This window comes from Geotrypetes seraphini, chromosome 10 (assembly GCF_902459505.1).
Source record: "Geotrypetes seraphini chromosome 10, aGeoSer1.1, whole genome shotgun sequence".
NCBI lineage: Eukaryota > Metazoa > Chordata > Amphibia > Gymnophiona > Dermophiidae > Geotrypetes > Geotrypetes seraphini.
The window spans coordinates 17,281,728-17,303,449 of NC_047093.1; the positions used below are offsets into that span (position 1 = coordinate 17,281,728).

The 21,722-nt window shown below is 39.5% G+C and overlaps 1 protein-coding gene across 5 annotated transcripts in view; it reads right to left on the minus strand.

Moving 5' to 3' along the window:
• HELZ (helicase with zinc finger) overlaps positions 1-21,722 on the minus strand; it is a 294,520-nt gene that overhangs the window by 96,818 nt on the left and 175,980 nt on the right. For all 5 annotated transcript variants that reach the window (XM_033960981.1, XM_033960980.1, XM_033960983.1 and 2 more), the window contains 2 exons: positions 5,978-6,125; positions 183-366 (listed from right to left, as the gene is read on the minus strand). In XM_033960981.1, coding sequence (XP_033816872.1) covers positions 183-366; positions 5,978-6,125 — 332 coding nt within the window. The remainder of the gene's footprint in view (positions 1-182; positions 367-5,977; positions 6,126-21,722) is intronic.

Consider the following 21,722-nt stretch of genomic DNA (forward strand, 5'->3'; position numbering starts at 1 on the left):
TTCTGAGCTCCCCTAGAACGGTATAGAAAATTGAATGAATGAATAAATACATACTTTCCTCTACCTTAAAAAACTGACAATTTCTGAAATTCCAACATTATCTTGTAAAGAAGATACTTCTATACAAATTATAATTACAATAAGCTGTGAGCAGAATTTCATGCGGCATATTTGATACTCACCTTGAACATTCAGCACCCTTTCTACACTGACATCAGATAACCTCTTCTTTCGAAGCTCTGCACGAATTCGAAACACTTGATCAGCATATGGTGTTACTACACCAATACTTCCCTCATCCAACTTTCCCCAAGCCACAGGCCACTTTCTCCTTAGCTCTTCAACACGCTCTACGACTTCAAACACCTTAAAAGGGAGATGTCAGGAAACATCTGATGAACCATTATTAAAGACTCCATCAAAATGACATTTGAAATTGAAATGGGAATAACATACTGACTAGCAACCCAGGAACTCAAAATATTTGGAGCTAGTTTTAGTTCTGTTGCTTTTTTTTTCCAGCAAAATTGCTGTCTGTGTAAGTCATTTAACTGAAAACACCTTAAACCCAGCCAAAAGCTAAGCACCAACTGGGTTTGTACAAAAAAAAAAGAATTTGATATCCCTTTTCCTATGTAGAGAACTTTGTCTTCTAGAACAGTGGTTCCCAACCCTGTCCTAGAGGACCCCCAGGCCAATCGGGTTTTCAGGCTAGCCCTAATGAATATGCATGAGAGAGATTTGCATATAATGGAAGTGGCAGGCATGCAAATCTGCTCCATGCATATTCATTAGGGCTATCCTGAAAACCCGATTGGCCTGGGGGTCCTCTAGGGTTGGGAACCACTGGTCTAGAAAGCTGGTGAAAAAAAATGAGTCAAGGAAGCACAACTTCAAACTGGTAAAATTGACTTGTCAAATATGTCACCCAACAAAATCTCCCTTATACTGACACCTTAAAAAAATAGTGTATATATAAGAGGAACTCTCAGATAAGACTTTCAGCCTCAGACTTTCGAGCTGCAATATGTTTGGGTGTCACAGTCACCTTCCAAGTCCCTAAAACATTTTTGGCAATGAGACACACAGCATTGGGCAACTTAAGTACTACAGAGGGCTTTGCTTGGTCAAAGAATGGAACCACTTTTTCAGCAGAAAGTTTAAACCTGATGATTCAAGCTGGCCCTGATTTATGAACAGAAACGTGAATTTATTAATTTTTAGAGTGATAATGTCAACACATTTTTTACTATTTTTTGATATAATTTCACATTATAACTGCATTTTTGGATTGAATATATGAGAACACAGAGGAACCCTATAAAAAATGTTTGACATGGTCACCCTGAATAAGACTCATTTACTTTAAGAGTTGTACCTTGGATGAGTCTTATCTGTGGATTCCTCTTATCTAGACATTATTTTTTTGTTAAGTCACAATATTGTTGGTTAACGTCACCAGTCTTATTTTGCTTGTTGGTCAAATATGCCAACACAACACTGTTTAATACAGTTTAGGTAGAAAACATCAAATATCTCAGCCAACGTTAAGCACTTGGGACTCTGAAGCACTCAAACTCATCTTGCTTTTGACTTGGCCCCCTAAGCATTCAGGAAAAGAATATGTTCTGCCTTCCAGATATCACTCTGGAACTTCACACATACAAATCATTCACCTGTTACAAACCCATATTGTTTTAATTATTTTATGGGACTTTCTAATCTCTTATTTGTCCTGTTTGTTTGTCTTGAATAGAGTGTAAGCTCTGTTGAGCAGGGACTGAATCCTACATGTGTGTGCACACATCTAGTAGTGTTATATAAATGAAGGCAAATAAATATGGCACACAGAATTCTCCCTATGCCGACTGATCTAATATTAAAAATCTCTCTATATAGCTCGAAGCCTTAACCAGAATGATTTCCAGTGTTTAATTGTATATAAGACCTTGGAAGATTTCAGTGTTTCCTTAAAAGGCAAAGAAACCAAGAGTCAGGAAGCTACACCATAAAATCAATGCCATTTTTATATATTTTAAACTAAACTAAACCTTACGCTTCTATACCACATCTTCTCTATAAGGATAGAGCTCGACACAGTTTACAAGAGTTTAAGAAAGGAAAATATAATAAGAATTAGTGGTTATATAGAGAACAATGGAATTTACATTTTTGAATATGTATATATTTCAGTTCAATGACTATACATTCAATATTCCAATTTTTTTCTATATTGCACAACTTATTTCGCTTAGCCACTTAAAAGCTACTGTGCTGAACAATGGCTTACGTAATGCTATGCAGCAACAGCTGAATAGAAAATTATGTGTCGTTATATTCATGTGGCATTTATTTAAAGTGCAAATAAACATAATTAACTGCTCATCAACCCAAACACAATGCTAGGTCTGCTGCAAAATAAAACAGAAAATTATGGCAAGAATGCAACTTATAATTAAGGAGGCATGCGTGCCAATTGGATTTTTCAGGATGCATCTAGAAATCAATTTCTATACATACATACACACACACATCAATACATACAGAGTCGTCATCTGTATCTCTATATAGTCATACAGATACAGACATACTCAGAGGCACAGTAAGGGGGGGGGGGCGAACCGCCCTGGGTGCTGTGGCGCCTCTCCTCCTCTCTGCTCCCCCAGCTTACTTCTTTAAATGTTCACCAGCGTGAGCAACTTCTTCCATCTGCTGCTTGCGCCAGTCTTGGCTCCCTTCTGATGTCACTTCCTGGTTGCAGGACCAGGATGTGATGTTAGAAGGGAGCTGAGGTTGGTGCAAGCAGCAGGTGGAAGATGATGTTCATGCTGGTATGTGAGGGGTGGGAAGAACAGGAGCACACAGCACGATGATGCCAGGCATCACTGCTCCGGGTGCCAACCTCCTCAGCTAGGCCACTAGACATACTAGTTAGCATACATATGCTAACAAAAGCCAAAGAACTAAAGCTTCTGTTCACCTTCATATGCAATACCTGGCCAATAGAAAGCTTTGTGTTTTATTTCTGAACAAGTACCACATAAATACAGGGTGCCAACACAAAAACTTCTTGATTTTAAATAGTTACAAAGCCAAAATTTATTGGAATATTCTTTCACCTTTGAGGCTAGTTTCATCAACTCAATAAAGTTTCATATGGTATCTGTTAGTTACATACACTCGATGTGCGCCCCACCTGTTACTCGGCAAACATCGATGCGATAATTGAGCTCAGACCAGACTCTCCGAAGCATATCCGTGTGATCGCGTTTATAGCTTCAGTGATGCGTTCCTGCAGATCATCCATAGTTGCAAATAGTGGAGGTAAGTACACTCTGTCTTTCACGTACCCCAAAGGAAAAAGTCACAAACAGTGTCCAGTGATCTTGGAGGCCACTTGAGGAACACCTGGTCATTTTGTAGTGTTACATTGTCTGAAGGTAATAACTTCTGCACCAATTGCAGCTTATAAGGGTGAAAGTGCAAGCGATTGTGTAAGATCTTGCTAACCGTGCTTTTTGGGCCTTGTATTTGCTGTCATCTTATTTATAAACATATTTCAATAAGTTTTGATTTTGTAACCATTTAAAATCAAGGAGTGTTTTTGTGGGCACCCTGTACATTACACCATAGAGGAAACAGTTCCAACAAGAGGAAATGGGCGTTTATAGACACTTTAAAAAGCTAAGCCAAAAACCAAGAGTAGTATCTGTAGTGGTCCAACATGAACAGCAAAGTACTAGTACAAACTGTTTAACTGTTAACATCGTTCAAAGTAGTCTCCCAAGTTGCCTTGTGTATCATCCAGTTCGTAAGGGACACATTGTGAATGCACAGTATCACAGTCATTTCTGCAATACCACCTGTGCTGTGCAGTACGGGAGAAATGTCCAGAACTGTTCCACAATGCCATAATCCTACATGACAATGTGGTATTTCTAGATTTTCAGAAAGCTTTTGACAAAGTTCTTCATGAGAGGCTCCTGAAAAAATTAAAGAGTCATGGGATAGGTGGCAAAGTTAAGTTGTGGATTAGGAATTGGTTATCGGAGAGAAAACAGAGGGTAGGGTTAAATGGTCATTTTTCTCAATGGAGGAGGGTAAGTAGTGGAGTGCCACAGGGATCTGTACTAGGACCAGTGCTATTTAACTTATTTGTAAAAGTTCTAGAAATTGGAACGATGCATGGGGTGATTAAATTTGCAGATGACATTAAACTGTACAAAGTTGTTAAAACGCATGCAGATTGTGAAAAGTTGCTGGCAGACCTTTGGAAGGTTGGGCTTCCAAGTGCCAGATGAAATTTAATGTGGACAAATGCAAAGTGATTTACATTGGGAAGAATAACCCAAATCACAGTTATCAGATGCTAGGGTCCACCTTAGGGTTAGCGCCAAGAAAAGGATCTGGGTGGCACTGTAGATAATACAATGAAACCTTCTGCCCAATGTGCGGAGGTGGCCAAAAAAGCAAACAAGATACTAGGAATTATTTAAAAAGCAATGGTTAACAAGATTAAGAATACTATAATGCCTCTGTGTCGCTCCATGGTGTGACCTCACCTGGAGCATTGTGTTCAGTTCTGGTCACTTCTCAAGAAAGATATAGCAGCACTAAAAAAGGTTCAAAGAAGAACGACCAAGATGATAAAGGGGATGGTACACCTCTTGTATGATGAAAGACTAAAAAGGTTAGGGTTCATCAGCTTGGAAAAGAGATGGATGAGGGCAGATATGATTGAAGTCTACAAAATCCTGCCTGGAGTAGAACGGGTACACGTGGATCGATTTATCACTCCGTCAAAAAATTACAAAGATATGGGGACATTCAATGAAGTTACAGGGAAATACTTTTAAAACCAATAGGAGGAAATATTTTTTCATTCAGAGAATAGTTAAGCTCTGGAACGCATCTGCCAGAGGTTGTAGTAAGTGTGGATAGCGTAGCTAGTTTTTAGAAAGGTTTGGACAATTTCCTAGAGGAAAATTCCATTATCTGCTATTGAGAAAGACACAGGGGAAGCCACTGCTTGCCCTGGATTGGTAGCATGGAATGTTGCTACTCTTTGGGTTTTTGCTAGGTACTAGGGACCTGGATTGGCCACCGTGAGATTGAGCTACTAGGCTTGATGGACCATTGGTCTAACCCAGTAAGGCTATTCTTAGGTTTTTATGAAGGATGTTAACAGTTAAACAAACTCACTCTCAAGCTGATTGTGTGTTTGGTTTAGTGAAACAGCCTAAAACGATGATTTCAAATGCCATGTTTTTCTGCTTCTTCCCTACCAGAGACGCCTGCATTCATCTCTTATCTGGTGACAACAATATGAAGTACATGTCACAGAGTTTCAAATGTATATATTAGATTTCCAGTGTTGGTGCATTTTCAATAGAAAAAAATAGTTGCCATGACTATGAGTCAACCCTTGTATTTATGTTTTCCTCAACACTATCAAACTGCTTAGAACTCTAGCCTTTAATGTTGGCCACTATCAACATGACTTTCAAATAATTAACTAATTATATTTTATGACTTCTCCTAACCTTTTCTCATTTATGAAATATATCTGATTCATTGCCAGATCTGGTCAATGCCACTACCATTCTTTACTAAACAATCTTTAGCTTTTATCTATGAAATTTTCTCTGCCATTCACTCCTACTGCACACATAATTTTTATACCATTTCAATACTGCAGCATGCATTAGGTATGAAAATTATTATGTGCTAAATATGGACAACAAAATGTTTGTTACGATGTTAAATTCTGCTGTGCAGTGCATTCAATTATACGCATACGGACAAACAATTTTGTTAGAATTCACATCAGAAATGAAAAAATATTAAGTTACCAAACACCTCACACTGTCCATTCCTTCTCAACACTGAAAAGATTTACACAGCTAAATATGTTATTTATTTCAAGAAAATAAATCAATGAATTTATGTTTAAAATTAATGTTACAATAAGCTATACCTCTGCGTTATTGTAAAAGGCAGTACTGTTTTTTTCCTGGACATCTTCTCCTCTTGCAGTGAAGAACGTTAACGGATAGAAATCTTTGTGTGATGGCTGCTTCCCACTAGCCATTAACTTGCCTTCATAAAACAATTCTGATGTGTAACTGGACATAGACAAGCAGAATAAAAAAGCACATAGGTGTCAAGTCACATGAACATTCAAGGAAAAGAAACAAAAGATTATTACAAAATTGCATCTCTTCTGACAATACTTCTCAACAAATAGTAAAAAATAATATATTTCTTGGGAAAAAAGCTATACATATACCAGCAAGTAACTATTAGAAATGAATAGTAGCACTGTATACTATAGGGTAAAAGGAACAATAACAGGCTTATATTAAACCAGGGCAGTGTGTTGTTTTTTTGTTGTGGTTTGTTGTTTCTTTTTTTAATGCCAGCCACCATGGTTAAAACAAATTGGTTATTCAGTGCTGGTATCCAGATGGTGGCTGGTGCTGAATATTCTGATTCATCAGTGACCACATTTTTGCTGCCCTAACTTTGTTAGGATTAAATTATGTGACTTTTTGGGATTACAGGGGAGATATGAAGGTACATGCTAATATATATATAAAATGGAGAATAAGGGAAAAAGTTTCTCCCTAAGATGGCTGACAGGCCTAGGTAGTAAGCCTGGTTGTTTTTCTGAACATTGTTTGAATTAGAACCAATATAGCTTACATGTTCAAGAAAAACCAGGGTACAAGTATACGTAGAAGACATTTATCTGGTTGGCATGACACTGAATCTTCAAAAGAAGAGATACCTCAGGTTATGGAGCTCACAGTGACCTAGATAGAATAATGAGCTCTGGGAAGCAATGCTGTGTGATCTGTACAAATGAAGTATTGGATTAGGGGTCTGGGTGCTGGAAGAACTGAACCGGGCCAATGAAAAAAAGCTAGGTATGTTCCCCCCCCCTCTATGCATCATCATCATCAGCTATACTCTAGGACACGTAAAACAAGGAATTGGAACTTTCCATTCAGATCCATGATGTGGTTTTGGTATGTAAATTTTGAGCCAGAGAAGAAAGGATGTTTTTTAAACTTCTTTTCCATCCTCTGGAGGAGAGCAGGCTGCTGAAAGCTGATCAGAGAGGGGCAATATGTTTTTCTGCTATATTAAGCTTATATTTACTAAGTGTGATACCTAAGGAACTTCATTATTCTCAAGATGCATGAAGTCATTTATAGGAACTGAAGCAGAGGTTAAGGGGTTAGCTCATGAATGCAGTGCCTAGAAACATGTCAAGCCTGTTTACGAATGTTGTTGTTTGGTTTGGTTTATTGATGTTTGCTATTGAGGCATGCTATTGTATGACTTATGGAATTTTATATTTTGATGTATGTGTGGGTTTGGCCAGTTTTGACCTTAAATATTATTCGTCGTTGATGCGACATGTATGTTATATGTAATTTGATTTGGATATGTAAGTATGTAATTTGTTATAGTGTGTCTCTGAAGTGTTTTGTACAATAAATGTAAATTTTTTATTTTGTATGTTAATATGTAACTCACCCTGGATAAGGGCGAGTAAGAAATAAACAAACAAACAAACCTCCTGTACCAAATTCCTCACTGTGATTTATACAAATTAATTCCTTAATAAAACCTAATTTTCTTATAGGTGAGCTTCCTATGATTAATATCACCTCTGGAATTAACATAGATCAAAGTAAAACAGAACAGATTATACAAGGGTAACCTTATAAACAATAATGCGCAAATCCTATCCCATCTCTCCCCTACCCAACCCCCTCCCAATAGAAAATTATACAGTAACACAATGAAACCCTCAGAGAAGAAAAGAAAAAAAAGGGGGGGGGGAGAGGAAAGCAAGAGGCAAAGCCCTCTCTCCACCTCTGCACCCCAATGACAAGCTAAAAGCAGTTACATTCCCGAAAAGCAACAGGACCTCTATACTCCGGAGGGTAGGTTCTGACATCCTACCGGAGCGAAGAGGTGCAGAGGCCACAAAGAAGAGAAGAAAGAGGAAGAAAAGAAAGAGAGAGGGGGGGGAACCCCCCTTAAAGATTGCCCCATGGCTGACCGCATCCCAACAAAAGAAACCAAGTAGGCAACAAGCCTACAGGGAGTTCAAAATGGTACTTAGCCCCCAGGGAAAAAATATAGAGTCCCAAATTTGGAGAAACTATTTTTTTCTTTTTTGGTGTGAGCCAGGCAGACCTATGTTCCATTAATAAAAGGGTGTGTAACCGATTTTGCCAAGCCCAAAAAGATGGAACAGTATCAGTAACCCAAACTGACAATATCTCTTTTTTCCCCCAAATAGCCACTCTTCGCATGAACAACTTATGGCCCCGCAAAGGAAGACAAAACCCTTCATATTTATCTAACAGGAGTCCCACCACTGAAAGTGGACCGTACAATGCAATAAACGTTCAACATATTTTGAATGTAGTAGCAAGACCAAAAAGCATGAAAAAATGTATGTGGGCGAAGGGAATATTTCTGGGAAGTGGGAGAATCAATATAGCCTGCTTTAAATAGCTGATCCTGGGTAAAATAGACTCTATGAATCATTCGAAATTAACACTCCTGCAGATCTGCATTCACTGAAATCCCCAGAATTCTTTTAAGCAGCATCCTTAAATCCAAAGTATCCTCAGGGATTCCCAAGTCTGAACTCCAACGAGAGCGCCAAACATCCCTAGGTGATAGGGCCAAGGTCTCAATAGCCCAATGTAAAGCAGGAACCTTAAACCCAATATCCGCAAAAGATCCAACAAACTCCTGTAATTTATCTTCAATGAGAAATGATAATCCAGTAACATCTAACGATTGTACATAGTGCTGGAGTTGTTTGTAAGCTAAAATATCTCCTAACCCCAATTGACATCTTTGGCACAAGAGAGTCCAAGACTGTAACTGACCATTATCTTGGAGTAATTGAGAATCTTAACAACTTTAAACAGATAGTCATCTGGTTGGCAGACTGAATATCATGATAACCAGATGTTGATTTAAGAAAAACTTGTACCTGTTAACTATATATTATGTATGTTAACCTGTAACTTGTCCTGAGCTCTTTGGAGAGGACGGGATAGAAAATGAATGAATTAAATAAATAAATAATTCCAGGAATCACCCTCCCTTTGTCCACTCTGATGCAATCTGGATAGCGTCGGGATGATATGTAATGATTTTCAGTGGCATGAAAATCAAGGGATAGTCCCAGTCATCATTACTTATCCAGGAAATCGATGCTGTTATCTGGATAAGTGCCTTCGAAAATCAGGAGGAATAAGCTACTAAATTTAACAGTTTACAGACTTGTGCCAGCTATTGCTACTACACACAGTTAACATATGGTATGTCTCAGTCATAGGAGGGACAAAAAACAGAATTATTACTGGAGACTGTGAATGATGGGACATCAGCTGAATAGGAATAAGGAGAACTACAGACCACATGACATTATACTTAACTGACCTTTAACAGAAGAGCACACAGTCCACTAATCCTATCAATCTACTTTAAACCCATATCTGCTTAGTACCATAAATAACTGTCTGTGGCTTCTTTCTAATTAGCCCTGGTTACTCCAGCACAGAAGAATAATAATAATAATAACAGTTTATATACCACAGGACTGTGAAGTTCTATGCGGTTTACAATGATTAGAAATGTTACAGATTGAGTGAATAAACAAAGTACAGACTTAGCGATTGGTGGTTCTTGCGGTCATTTGTTAAGGACTAAGATTGAATAGGTTGGTTTCCTAAGTATTTCAGGAATGATGTGTTTTCAGGCGTTTCCTGAATTCTCCATAGGTAGTAGGCACAAGCAATTGTTCAAGGTCTTTACCCTATAAAGCTGCTTGATGTGCGAGAAGATGTTGATGATGACTTTTAAATTTACAACCTCTAACCGGTGGAGAACGAAGTTCAGGTGTGAGCTTCGCTTGTGTCTGTTGGTTGTGAAAGAGAAAAGGTCTGTTATGTATTTAGGGGCTAAGCCATAGAGTACCTTGAAGCAAAAACAACCATCACTGGCTTCTCCCAAAGATCTGTAATGTGTTCTGACAACAGAATCTCCATTGGCAAACCAACTTGCATGATGAGTGCAACAACTAAACAATTGATTGTTTTCTATCAGACTTGAAAGATTAGCAGATGAGAGCAGACTGTAAGGTCATACTTCAATGGAAGAACAGATGCTGTGTTGTGGCTTCTGTCCAGCTGCACTGGCACAAAACTGTTATACAGATATTTTCATTACAGTATATATAATCTATAGAAAAGAATTCAAAGATTTTTTTCATTGCCTAGTACTAGTCATGTTCCTTGCTTTTAAACAGGGTTCTATCAGAGTATACAAAGGCATCCATGAAGATAAGATCTTAAAAAAAAAAAGTGCCATGATATGAGTCTAGGACAGGGGTAGGCAATTCTGATCCTCGAGAGCCGGAGCTAGGTCAGGTTTTCAGGATCTCCACAATAAATTTGCACGAGATAAATTTGCATCTCAAGGAGGCAGTGTATGCAAATCCATCTCGTACATATTCATTGTGGATATCCTGGAAAGCTGATCTGCCTGTGGCTCTCGAGGACCGGAATTGCCTACCCTGGTCTAGGAGGGGGAAGACACAGTTAAGATACTAGGATAACAAAGAAGCATGTCTTCACAGGTAGAGCTGTGAATTTATGAAAAAAGTCTTCCATTGCAGGTAGCAGAGACAAGAATTATATAAATGTTTCAGTTAAAAACTGCTTCAACTATACACAAAAAAAATGTCAAGGTATTTTCAGTGGAGAAAACCCCCCTGAAAAGCTGGAGCTTTCTTGAGATAGGGTAAGACTGACAGATTACTCCTCTCATTTCATTTTTCTTTAAAAGGTAGATAGCAGCAACAGAGCACTTATATACAGTCCATATGCTTTTCAGGTACTTTACGATCAGCTACTACTATTTATAATTTAGTGCATGATTTACTAATAAGGTTGCAAACCTATCGGTGAAAAATTGTACATATAGATTAGAGAATACTAAGGGCAACTTTTACAAAGGTGCGCTAGCGTTTTTAGCGCACGCACCAGATTAGTGCACGCTAGCTGAAAAACTACCGCCTGCTCAAGAGGAGGCGGTAGCGGCAAGCTCGCGTGGCATTTTAGCGTGCCCTATTCCGCGCACTAAAGCCCTAACGCACCTTCTTAAAAGGAGCCCTAAATGTGGAGATGTATGCACAAAATTATAGAATTAGGGAGTTCAGATATAGGCATAAAGGCACATGCACACATTTACACTTCTGATGCAGATAAATTTCTGTGTGCCAATTTGTGTGGTCTCAGGTGTAACTTATTTTTATAAAAGGCACAAAGGCACCTATGCTGCCTTAACTATGTAAACAATATCAACCAAACATGAGTCCAATATGCTAGAAAACGCATTATAATAATACAATATCTTAAATAATAATAATAATAGTTTATATACCGCAATACCGTTAAGTTCTATGCGGTTTACAGAAGATTAGTGGGGTTCTCGTAAATTCTTTAGACATTCATTTATCTGAAATAATATGGTTTATTTAAAAATTTTAATAAACCACTTTCCCTGTATCACATAAAGCGGTGTACAATATGAAAACATCAAAAAGAAACTGAAAAGAACTCCATTTATAACAGAAATGAAGAGAAAGACCAGAGATAAGTTAAAAGTCTGATATACCAAACAACAACAAAAACAAATTCCTCATTAAGTTTCAAGACATCCTCCAATGTCTACTCAGCAGACATTTAGGGAGCGGTGCATGGCTGCTGGCTGCAAGATCAGAAGGAGGAGCTCGAGCACGGAAAGCTTACTCCTCCTGCCCATACACCGCTGGACCACCAGGGAAAAGGTACACGGGAAGGGGTAAAAAATTGTTTGTGTCGGCTGGGACGGGAAACGTGAGGGATCCCTCCTGTCCCAGTCTACCACTACACAACTAGAGGGGGAAGAGGGTACAGGGAAGGAAGGTGGGACAAGGTGCAGAGCCTGGCAGGGAAGGGAGCTGAGTTCAGAGCCTGGTAGGGCAAGGAGGGAAGGGGGCTGAGTTCAGAGCATGGTAGGGCAGGGAGGGAAGGGGGCTGGGTGCAGATCCTGGCAGGGAGTGAGGGGGGGCTGGGTTCAGAGCCTGGCAGGTACGGGGGCTGAGTTCAGAGCCTGGTAAGGAGTGAGGGAAGGGGGCTGATGGCTGTGCAGAGCCTGGGAGGGGACACTGGGTACAGATCCTGGCAGGGCATGGCACTTGAACATTAAGCCCCCGTCTTATATTCCAGTCAACCATTATTCATCATTTTGGGGGGGAAAATGGGGGCCTCGACTTATATTCAAGTATATAGGTAGGTATTAAAACCATGTAGTGATTGAAACAAATGCACCCAAATTTGAATAATATCCTTGCGTCAATCTGTAACCAATGTAACTTCTGATAATAACTCCTGACATGATCAAATCGCTTCAGATTAAATATCAATCTGACAGTGGTGTTCTGAATAATTTGTAACTTTTTAATGTTCTTTTTACACGATGCTAAGCAAATCAGGTTGCAGTAATCTAAGGTACTTAATATCAAAGATTGCACCAAAAGCCTAAACAAAGTTTCCAGAGCAAAAAATAACACTTCTTGACTATAGAATTAATTTGATAAGGGCAAAAAATGATAAATATAACAAAATGTTAACAGGCAAGTGATACATATCAAGTATAAAATATCCTATCACCAAAAGAATACTTCCAACCAAGCTTGTCAATTGTATTAGCACACCAATTACAGTGGTGATATTTGGAATGACCAGTATTTCCCTCCAGATTATTGAGATGGCTTACAGAAATCTCCTGCTAATTCTTGGATCAGCAGCATAAAATCTGTTTTACTACTCAGGATCTAGCTTGGTGTAGGATTGGGCTGGGGAGGGCATCAATGGGAACTCCACTAACTTGGAACAGGAGGATGTTACTGGCCAGACTTTATGGTAGATATCCTGCAAACAGGATGGTTGGATAGGCAACTTCAGCATTTGGAACCTAGGACAATAGCAGGAGGACTTTACAGTCTATGACCCAGAAAATCAAAGAAGAGACAAGTTAATTTAATCATATATTTTTAATCGGTATAACTAATGGGCAGACTGGATGGACCGTTCAGGTCTTTATCTGCCATCATTTACTATGTTACTTGGGACTTGGGTTGGCCACTGTTGGAAACAGGATACTGGGCTTGATGGACCTCGGTCTGTCCCAGTATGGTAATTCTTATGTTCTTATGTGAGCCAAGTATAGGACACTCAAGCCATTGTGACATCACTGATGAGGTTGGCTCTTAGGCATTGGTGGAATGAGGCATTATGACAACACAATCTCAGCTCTGGAATGTTGCTACTATTTGGGTTTCTGCTAGGTACTTGGGACCTGCGTTGGCCACTGTTGGAAACAGTATACTGGGCTTGATGGACCTTTGGTTTGTCCCAGTAAGGAAATTCTTATGTTCTTATGTATAGGAAAGCATCTCTCCAATGGTAAAGAAATAGTAGGAGAAACTTTAAATACCTCATGAAGGATCAAAACATGCTAATGATGAAATATTGATCTAGAAATTAAACATGATAAAGTAAAATAAGGAACAATACAATATAAAAATTCCTGTTGCATTCTACATTCATACAGTACTGAAGTAATAATTTGCATTGAGGAAATCAAATTTTCAAACAAGCTTCTTAACAGTTTGTGTTGGATGGCCTCATTGAGAAAAAAAAACATGAGTACAATCAGATAGATTTATGTTTGAAATCCATGAAAGAAGGGCAGTTTCTTTGCAATCTTAAAACTTGACTAATATGCAAACTAGTGTTCAATTTATAAGGATAAAAACTATGAAACACCAGATAGTTGCTTCATTCAACCTGTTTCCAGTAAAAAAACAGTTTGAAGACATCCAAGTATTTTAAATAATTTAATAGCAAAAAAAAAAAAATCAATTACAGTCTGATGGCAGGTCTACACAAGCTGGAGATTAGAATCTAAAGAGTTTACCCAAGAAATGAATGTACTGTATACAAATTCTTCTCAGAGTCAATGTAAATGAAGAATACATTATCAATAGAATGTTTCCAAATCTGTATTACTTAGTGCTTATCTTTTATTTATGACTTTCAACTTAAATATCAAGCATTATAACTTGTACAGAAAGAAATTAAACCTTAGAACATATTCTAATGTAGTTTCCACTTTAACAGTAGAAAGATAACGATGAAAACAAAAACATAGGTTTAACTTTACTCAAGTCCTCAAATGAGATCCAAGATTTAACACTTGGCAAGAAACATAAGAAAATATGCAATAAAGAATCAAGGCTTAAAGCTGAGAGTAAATGTATAAATCAATCTAATGAGCTCAAGATTTTTCTTTCTCCAAAAGGGTAGTGACAAAAAGGTAGTTAATTGAAAAAGTTCAAAGAAAACATACTTGTTTGTCTGGTGATACACAATGTACTTACAGGGGTGTCGTAAATAAAATGTAGCCCCTAAAGCTAAGACTCCTGGCTTAAGAAGAAAAAAATCATGCTTACACTGCTGTGTTTCATGTGACAAGTTGGGAAACATCTGTATTTTATAACCAAGAAATTCTTTCTGCCTATACTTAAAGAATAGTCTCAAAACCCATGCCTTGTCAGGTTGAAGAGCTACTGATATTATTAATGTTGCTGGAGTTGCAATTTCTTTATCTGATGTCTCAAACAAAGCTAAGACATCTATTGCTTCTTGGTTAGTAGTCATTTGATGTTGAACTTGATACTAGAAGGCAAATCTTAAACCTGAGAGTACAGAGGTAAATGTTCCTCCGAGACTCCCAGAATTTCCAGCAAATATCTTTTAATCATTTCCCTAGGAGTCATCGTAGTGACCCTAGGGAAATTGATCAATCTTAGGTTATTACTACAAACACTATTCTCTAAAGTTTCAACTTACCTCCTAAGATTTATATTGTCTTTAATTAATGTCTCTTGAATCTGTTTAGAAGAAATTAGGTCTTGTTCAACATTCTATATGCTGAATTTAGAGACAATCATATCTGTTTTTAAATCTTTCAACTCTCTTGTATGCTCAGTTAGTTTCCCCTCTATGTAATGAAAATGGGGATTTATGGCTTTTTCAAAGTTAGCCACAAGATCCCAGTGCGCCTCTAAAGTCACTTCAATGGGTTTATTAATGAAAGTTTGTTCCTGTTTGGTGGAAAAAATGCTCACCATATGATGGTTCCTCCTGTCGCTCCTCCATCTGGACTCGTCCAACCCCCGTAGATGAAACAGCCTCAGATCCCATGGTTGGGCTCTCCCGTTGAAGTGCTCCCACTTCCAGGCTCTGCACTTGCCTCAAGAAGAGGAAACAACCCTCCCTCCGGGGTTTCCTCACTCTGTGGAGAGCTTGAAATCCGAGGCTACGGGGGGGCAGTGCTCTTGCGTTGGGGCTAAGAATCATATCTGGCTTAAGGAGAGCTGCAGTGTTCTCTCCCATGCACAGTGCCTCCAGTGGGCTGCCCTCTGACGTTCATCGAACATTTTGCATCCGCCTTAGATCTTCAATATTTCTGACAGACTCCTTTGGTGCGCCGCAAGGCAACAGCGGTGCTCCAACCATTTCAGGTAGGAAAAGTTATTACTGTGAAATATTTTCCTGGTTAATGACTGCAAACCTCCAGGGTGTATTATTCAGCGTGTCAAGCCTGCGGCCATCTTGGACCCCAGACTTAAAGATCTGGAGGAGTGTGTGGCACAGTGGTTGAAGCTACAGCCTCAGCACCCTGGGGTCGTGGGTTCAAACCCCGCGCTGCTCCTTGTGATCCTGGGCAAGTCACTTAATCCTCCATAGCCCCAGGTACGTTAGATAGATTGTGAGCCCACCGGGACAGATAGGGAAAATTCTTGAGTATCTGATTGTAAAACCGCTTAGATAACCTTGACAGGCAGTATATAAAATCCTAATAAAACTTGAAACTTGAATCTCCCTACTTAGTGCTTATCTTATTCTTCTTCAAATCTAACCATATATAACACAGCCATAGAAGAGGCCAACAATACTCCCATAATCCCTACATGTATCTTCCCTATGTATCTTTTAAGCCAGACCATGGTTGAAAAGAGCTTAGAAATTACACCCCTGAAGCAGATCCAATCGAAACTTAATACATTAGATATCTGGAATTTGAGATTATTGCTGAAGATATGCTTGAACTAAGTAGCTGTTTGAAATAAATATTATTGCTGAGGATGCAATAAAACAATGTCCTCGAAGTTGTTTCAGATAAATGTCTAAGGAATTTATTTTGCATCTATTGAAGAACTATTTCAAATACTGTTTTTTAATAAACTCATAAAGTGTATTCATATTTAATTTTCTAAACTACTGGACTGATAATTAGCAACAATATTTCTCTTATGGTCCATTATATACAATTATGAATATTTTAGGGGGAGTGCTTAATACTGTTTACGTATGCACTTCCTCAGTATAAGTATTTGAATATATTTTTTTTACCTTATTGACTAGGCATAAAAAGTGCCTTGTTGGATTTGTTGCAAGTTTCTGGGTTACGCTGCATCTTTGTCAGGTAGAAACCGACGTTTCAGCCACCATGCTGAAGTCAGCAGTGTGACTCAAATTTCTGACCTACTAACTTTCCCACAAAAATTCAAATCGGTGCACTGCCCTGTTCCCAATCAGATCAGTGAACCCACTATTTACAAAATCACACTGCAGACTTCAGAGCATACCCTGAAGAAAGCCACAGGGTTTCTACTTGACAAAGATGCAGCGAGACCTAGAAACCTGCAACAAGCACAATGCCAGCTGCGGAAACCCTGAGAGAACATCTAACCCAGCTCCACGGGGAGAACATTTTTAAACCTACCAGAGACTTTTTCCATTCTATGGACTTTCCCGCCAAAATTCAAATTGGTGGCCTGCCCTGTTCCCAATCAGGTCAGTGAACCTTCTATTTACAAAGTCATGCTGCAGACTTCAGAGCATACCCTGAAGAAAGCAACAGCACAGTGGCTGAAATGTCGGTTTCTACCTAACAAAGACCCGGAAACCTGCAACAAGCACAATACCAGCTGTGGAAACCCTGAGAGAATAATGCCTTGTTGGACATTTCACAAAGGCACCCAATGATAAAATTGGCTTCCAGGCATCATGCTGTTAATTATAAAAAGGCTCCACCTACTCATTTACCTTACTCACAGATATATAAAGACTCTGAGAACAAGTAGTGAAATCACTTGCCGTATTATGAATTTAAATAAGTGCAGAATAAAAACAAATCCTGAAATGAAGTTACAGTCATTTTCTCTACTCTTCAGGAAGTTAAAGCTCAGTATTAATTAACTGAAGTGAAACCTAGCCTGGGTCTTGTACCTTGTTTAACTATTGTGTACAGCTATAAAACAAACACCTTTTATTAGGAATGGCTGGGGCTAGGCTTAATGAACTTTTTGGGATAAAATAATATAAAGGAATGTACAAAACCAATCTCTTTTTGGATAATACAGGTTTTTTTTTTCAAATAATGGAGCATAGAAAGACCTAGATTTTTTTTTCTGGGAAGAATGCATGTGTCTCAAAGATTGGGCAGAGCTCTAGAGCAGTGTTTCTCAACTCGGTCCTGCAGTATCCCCTTGCCTCAACTCGATCCTGGAGTACCCCCTTGCCAGTCAGGTTTTCAGGATATCCACAATTAATATGCATAAACTTGATTTGCATACACTGCCTCCATTATATGCAAATTCCTTTCATGCATATTTATTATGGATATCCTGAAAACCTGACTGGCAAGGGGGTACTCCAGGACTGAGTTGAGAAACACTGCTCTAGAGAGCTGGTTAATGAAACTGATCTCATAATTAAAAGAAGCTTCAGTGGTGATGGAGTCTCTGAAGGTTCTAAGCTAAAAGGAAAAGAGGCCATGGTTGAGAGAAACATTCCAGAGACATAGGCCCCGATTCACTAAAGTCAGTGATCGTCGCTAAACCTGTTTTCACAGGTTTAGTGATGATTGCTGCTACCCACCTGATTCACTAAAGGGTCCACCGCGTTTGATAGCACATTTTACGATCCTATCCGACCCATGCAAATGAGTGAAACCCCATGCAAAATAGCCAAGTGATTGATTCACTAACATTTGCTTGGCTATTTTGAATCGGTTTTACTATCCTACAACCTGACTGCTGTAGACCTGTTGGTAACTGTGGATTCGGGGGGGGGGGAAGGGGGAGAAGCATTTTTTTTCAACTGGCCAGATATTTTGCATGTGTAATACACGCAAAATATCTGTGCCATTAAAAAAAAGAAGAAGAAAACAAACCCCGGCAGAAGCCCTGCTTCTCCTGTCACTACTATCAGGGCTCTGCACCGACTCAATAGCTCACTGAGTGATTGAGTTGAGGAGTTTGCATGCAAATGATTTGCACCTCCGTGCAAATCATTTGCATGCAAACTTGATAGTGAATCAATCGCTGTTTTAAAATCAGCCAGAGAATCGGCCAACAGCGATTGAGTCACTATCTTTAGTGAATCTGGGCCATAGTTCAAACACAAAGTGTTCTTTAAACCAACTAGAAGTAATTACTTCACCTTGTTAAATTTGAACTGGGAAGTAAGAATAGAAATAGGACTTGAACAATATCCTTTAATAATGAGAGATTGTGTTTCCAGACTGATAAGTGTGTTCAGACTTATTATGCTAGAACTGCCAAATAAGGAGGGGGAGGCAGATTGCAGCTACCTGTGGTAAAGACTTAAAAACGGACTACCAGTAGTGATAGGCTGCAATGAAACAGAACATTCCTGCTGGGTGCTGTGGACAGACTTTTAAAGAGCTTTATCTACTAGAAGTATTATTCATCTGAAGCACAATTACACTCCTATTCAGCAAGGATTTCTGCCACTTACAATGGGTGCAGATTTCCCAACCTTTCACTAAACCAAACCCTGTTTTAAGTTTGAAGTGAACACAAGATTTTTTTTTTTAATGTGATTGAATGCTCAATGTTCATGAAAAATCTACCAGTGCCAAGTAGCTAAGATAAATATCCTGATGAATGGTACCACTGCTAACAAACAGGCCACTGTTCTGTAACAAAACTTCAGATAATCAAAGTATTCTGTTAGTTTTGTTGACATTTTGTCTTGTTTTACAAACTGGACTGTGTTACATGAATATATTAAGAACAATTATATGAAGGGAGGAGGTTGTCATGGATATGAGATACTGCCTTTCTGTGGTATGGCCAAAGTGGTCTAGATCAGTGTTCTTCAACCTTTTTACACCCGTGGACCGGCAGAAAAAAAAGAATTATTTTGTGGACCGGCAAACTACTAGGACTAAAATGTAAAAACTCCGTTTCCGCCCCATCTCCGCGAGTCGGTCCCCACAAATCATCTGATCCCATCCACACAAGCCTCAGTTATGATTTTATATTGAATGCATTTTATTAAAGTATAAAAAGAAACAATATTCGGTACAATTGTCATTTTATAAATACAAATAATTCAGAGCAGGATCAACAAAACCCCTGTCTCCCCTCCCCTTCACATATATCCCCTCTATTATCAAGAAAACTGAACAAGCCAAATTATTACAGAATGCTACACAGAAATATCATGCTAACAGAATACTGCAGTCACACATGACAGGAATAGTTTTAAGGGAGTGCAACTAGGGCAACTGCCCCCTGGTCAGAGAGCGCCCTAAGCCAGCTGGAAGCTAAAGAAGCACTGCCTGGGCTTTGCAGTCCCCAGTTATGTCTAACACCAGCTCTAGCAGGATATATATTTCAAATCTGATATATTCTAATCACAAAATAGAAATAAAATTATTTTTTTCTACCTTTTGTCGTCTTTGGTTTCTGCTTTCAATCTTCTTTTCACTCTCTTCCTTCCAGCGTCTGCCCTTTCTGTCTCTTCAATCCAGCATCTGCCCCTTCCATCCACTGTCTGTCCTCTCCCCCTTCCATATGGTATCTGTCTTCTTTCTATGCCCCTCTCCCCTTTCCATCCAGCTTGTGCCCCCTCTCTCCTTTTTACATGATTCATTCCAGCTTCACTGCTCTCTTCATTTTTCTCTCTCCTACACCAGATCTATCATCGTTGTCCCTCTCTGCTTATTTTTCTGCTGACCCCTTCCTATCATCAATCTCTCTACTTTCTCATGCCTGTGTCTCCCCTTCCCCTCCTCTAATCTCTCTGCCAGCTGTTTCCTTCCTTTTTTCATTCTCCCTTCCCTCCTCCTCCTGTCCAGCAGTAATTCTCTTCCCTCCCCTCCCAGCAGCATCTCTCCTTCTCCCTCTCCAGTAGCAGCTGTCCCCTTTTTTCCCTGTCCAGCAGCTTCCCAGACTGATAGTGGTTTTCTCCCCTCCCAGCAGCTCTTCTTATTTCCCAGCGCAGCGATTAACGAAGGCAGCCTCGGGTCCTTTCTTGGGTTGCGCCGCCTCTGAGGAAAGAGGAAGTTGCATCATCAGAGGCAGCCGCGACTCAGCAAAAGCCCCGAGGCTGCCTTCGTTAATCGCTGCGCTGGGAAGTAAAGGAGAGCTGCAGAGAGGGGAGAAAGCCACTGTCAGAGGCTCCCCAAGATCTCTCCGGCCCAGCGCACGCTTCACATGTTGATCTTGCCGGCCCTGCGCAGACCGACAGGAAGTTGAAGTAAGTCAATCTTGCCGGCCCTGCACAGACCGGCAAAAATTTCCTGCGGACCGACACCAGTCCGCGGACCGGCGGTTGAAGAACTGTGGTCTAGATTTCATAGATGCAGCTACTTTCTCTGTCCCTTGTGGGCTCACAATCTAAGTTTTTACACCTGGCAATGGAGGGAATCAAACTCTCTGGTTACCCAGGGCAACAATGAGCCATAGAGGGAATCAAACTTAGTTCTCCAGGTTCTCAGCCGACTGCACTAACCATCAGGCTGCTCCTTCACTCTAATTATATAAACTAGGCACTTAGGTTTATGCACATGCTACACATGTTAATGAGCAGAATACTCACACACATGAATGCCAATCACCCTAAGCGCTGTTCTGTGGGTATTTGCAAGGGAGCATACATAGGGAAGGAGCTTGGGTGCTGGGGGACATCAGACAGGGCTCTAACTTAAGCGCCCAACTTACACTATACTGCAAGTTACACAGATAGCTCCCATTTACGCACCTGCTCGTAAAGCAGCTGCTATAAGTGTAGATACCTAAACATCAAATGTACTGATTCTGGGTTGCAATACTATTAAATAATGGAAAGTTGGGCTCTTACCCCGTGCCCTCGGGGCACCTAATAACCTCCATTATGCTTTCCAAAAAGACAAGTGTGCCAAAATAATATATTGAAACTCTATTGTTCTTAAGTAAAGCACAGTTACTTCCCCTAACAGGTGTTATCCAGTGACAGCAGGCAGATATTCTCACTGTGGATGATGTCATCCATGGAGCCCCAGTATGGACAGTGAAAAGTGTGATATCACTTTAAATTCTTGCAAGTTTTAAGACTGCCCGCACCGCGCATGCACAAGTGCCTTCCCACCTGACGCCAGCTTCTTTACTTGTTTTTCAAAAGAAAAGTAAAGAACAGAAAGAAGAAACTTGAAATACTTTAAAAAGTTTATAAACAATATAAACAGGAAGGCAACTTGACGGTGAAATAAGAGAT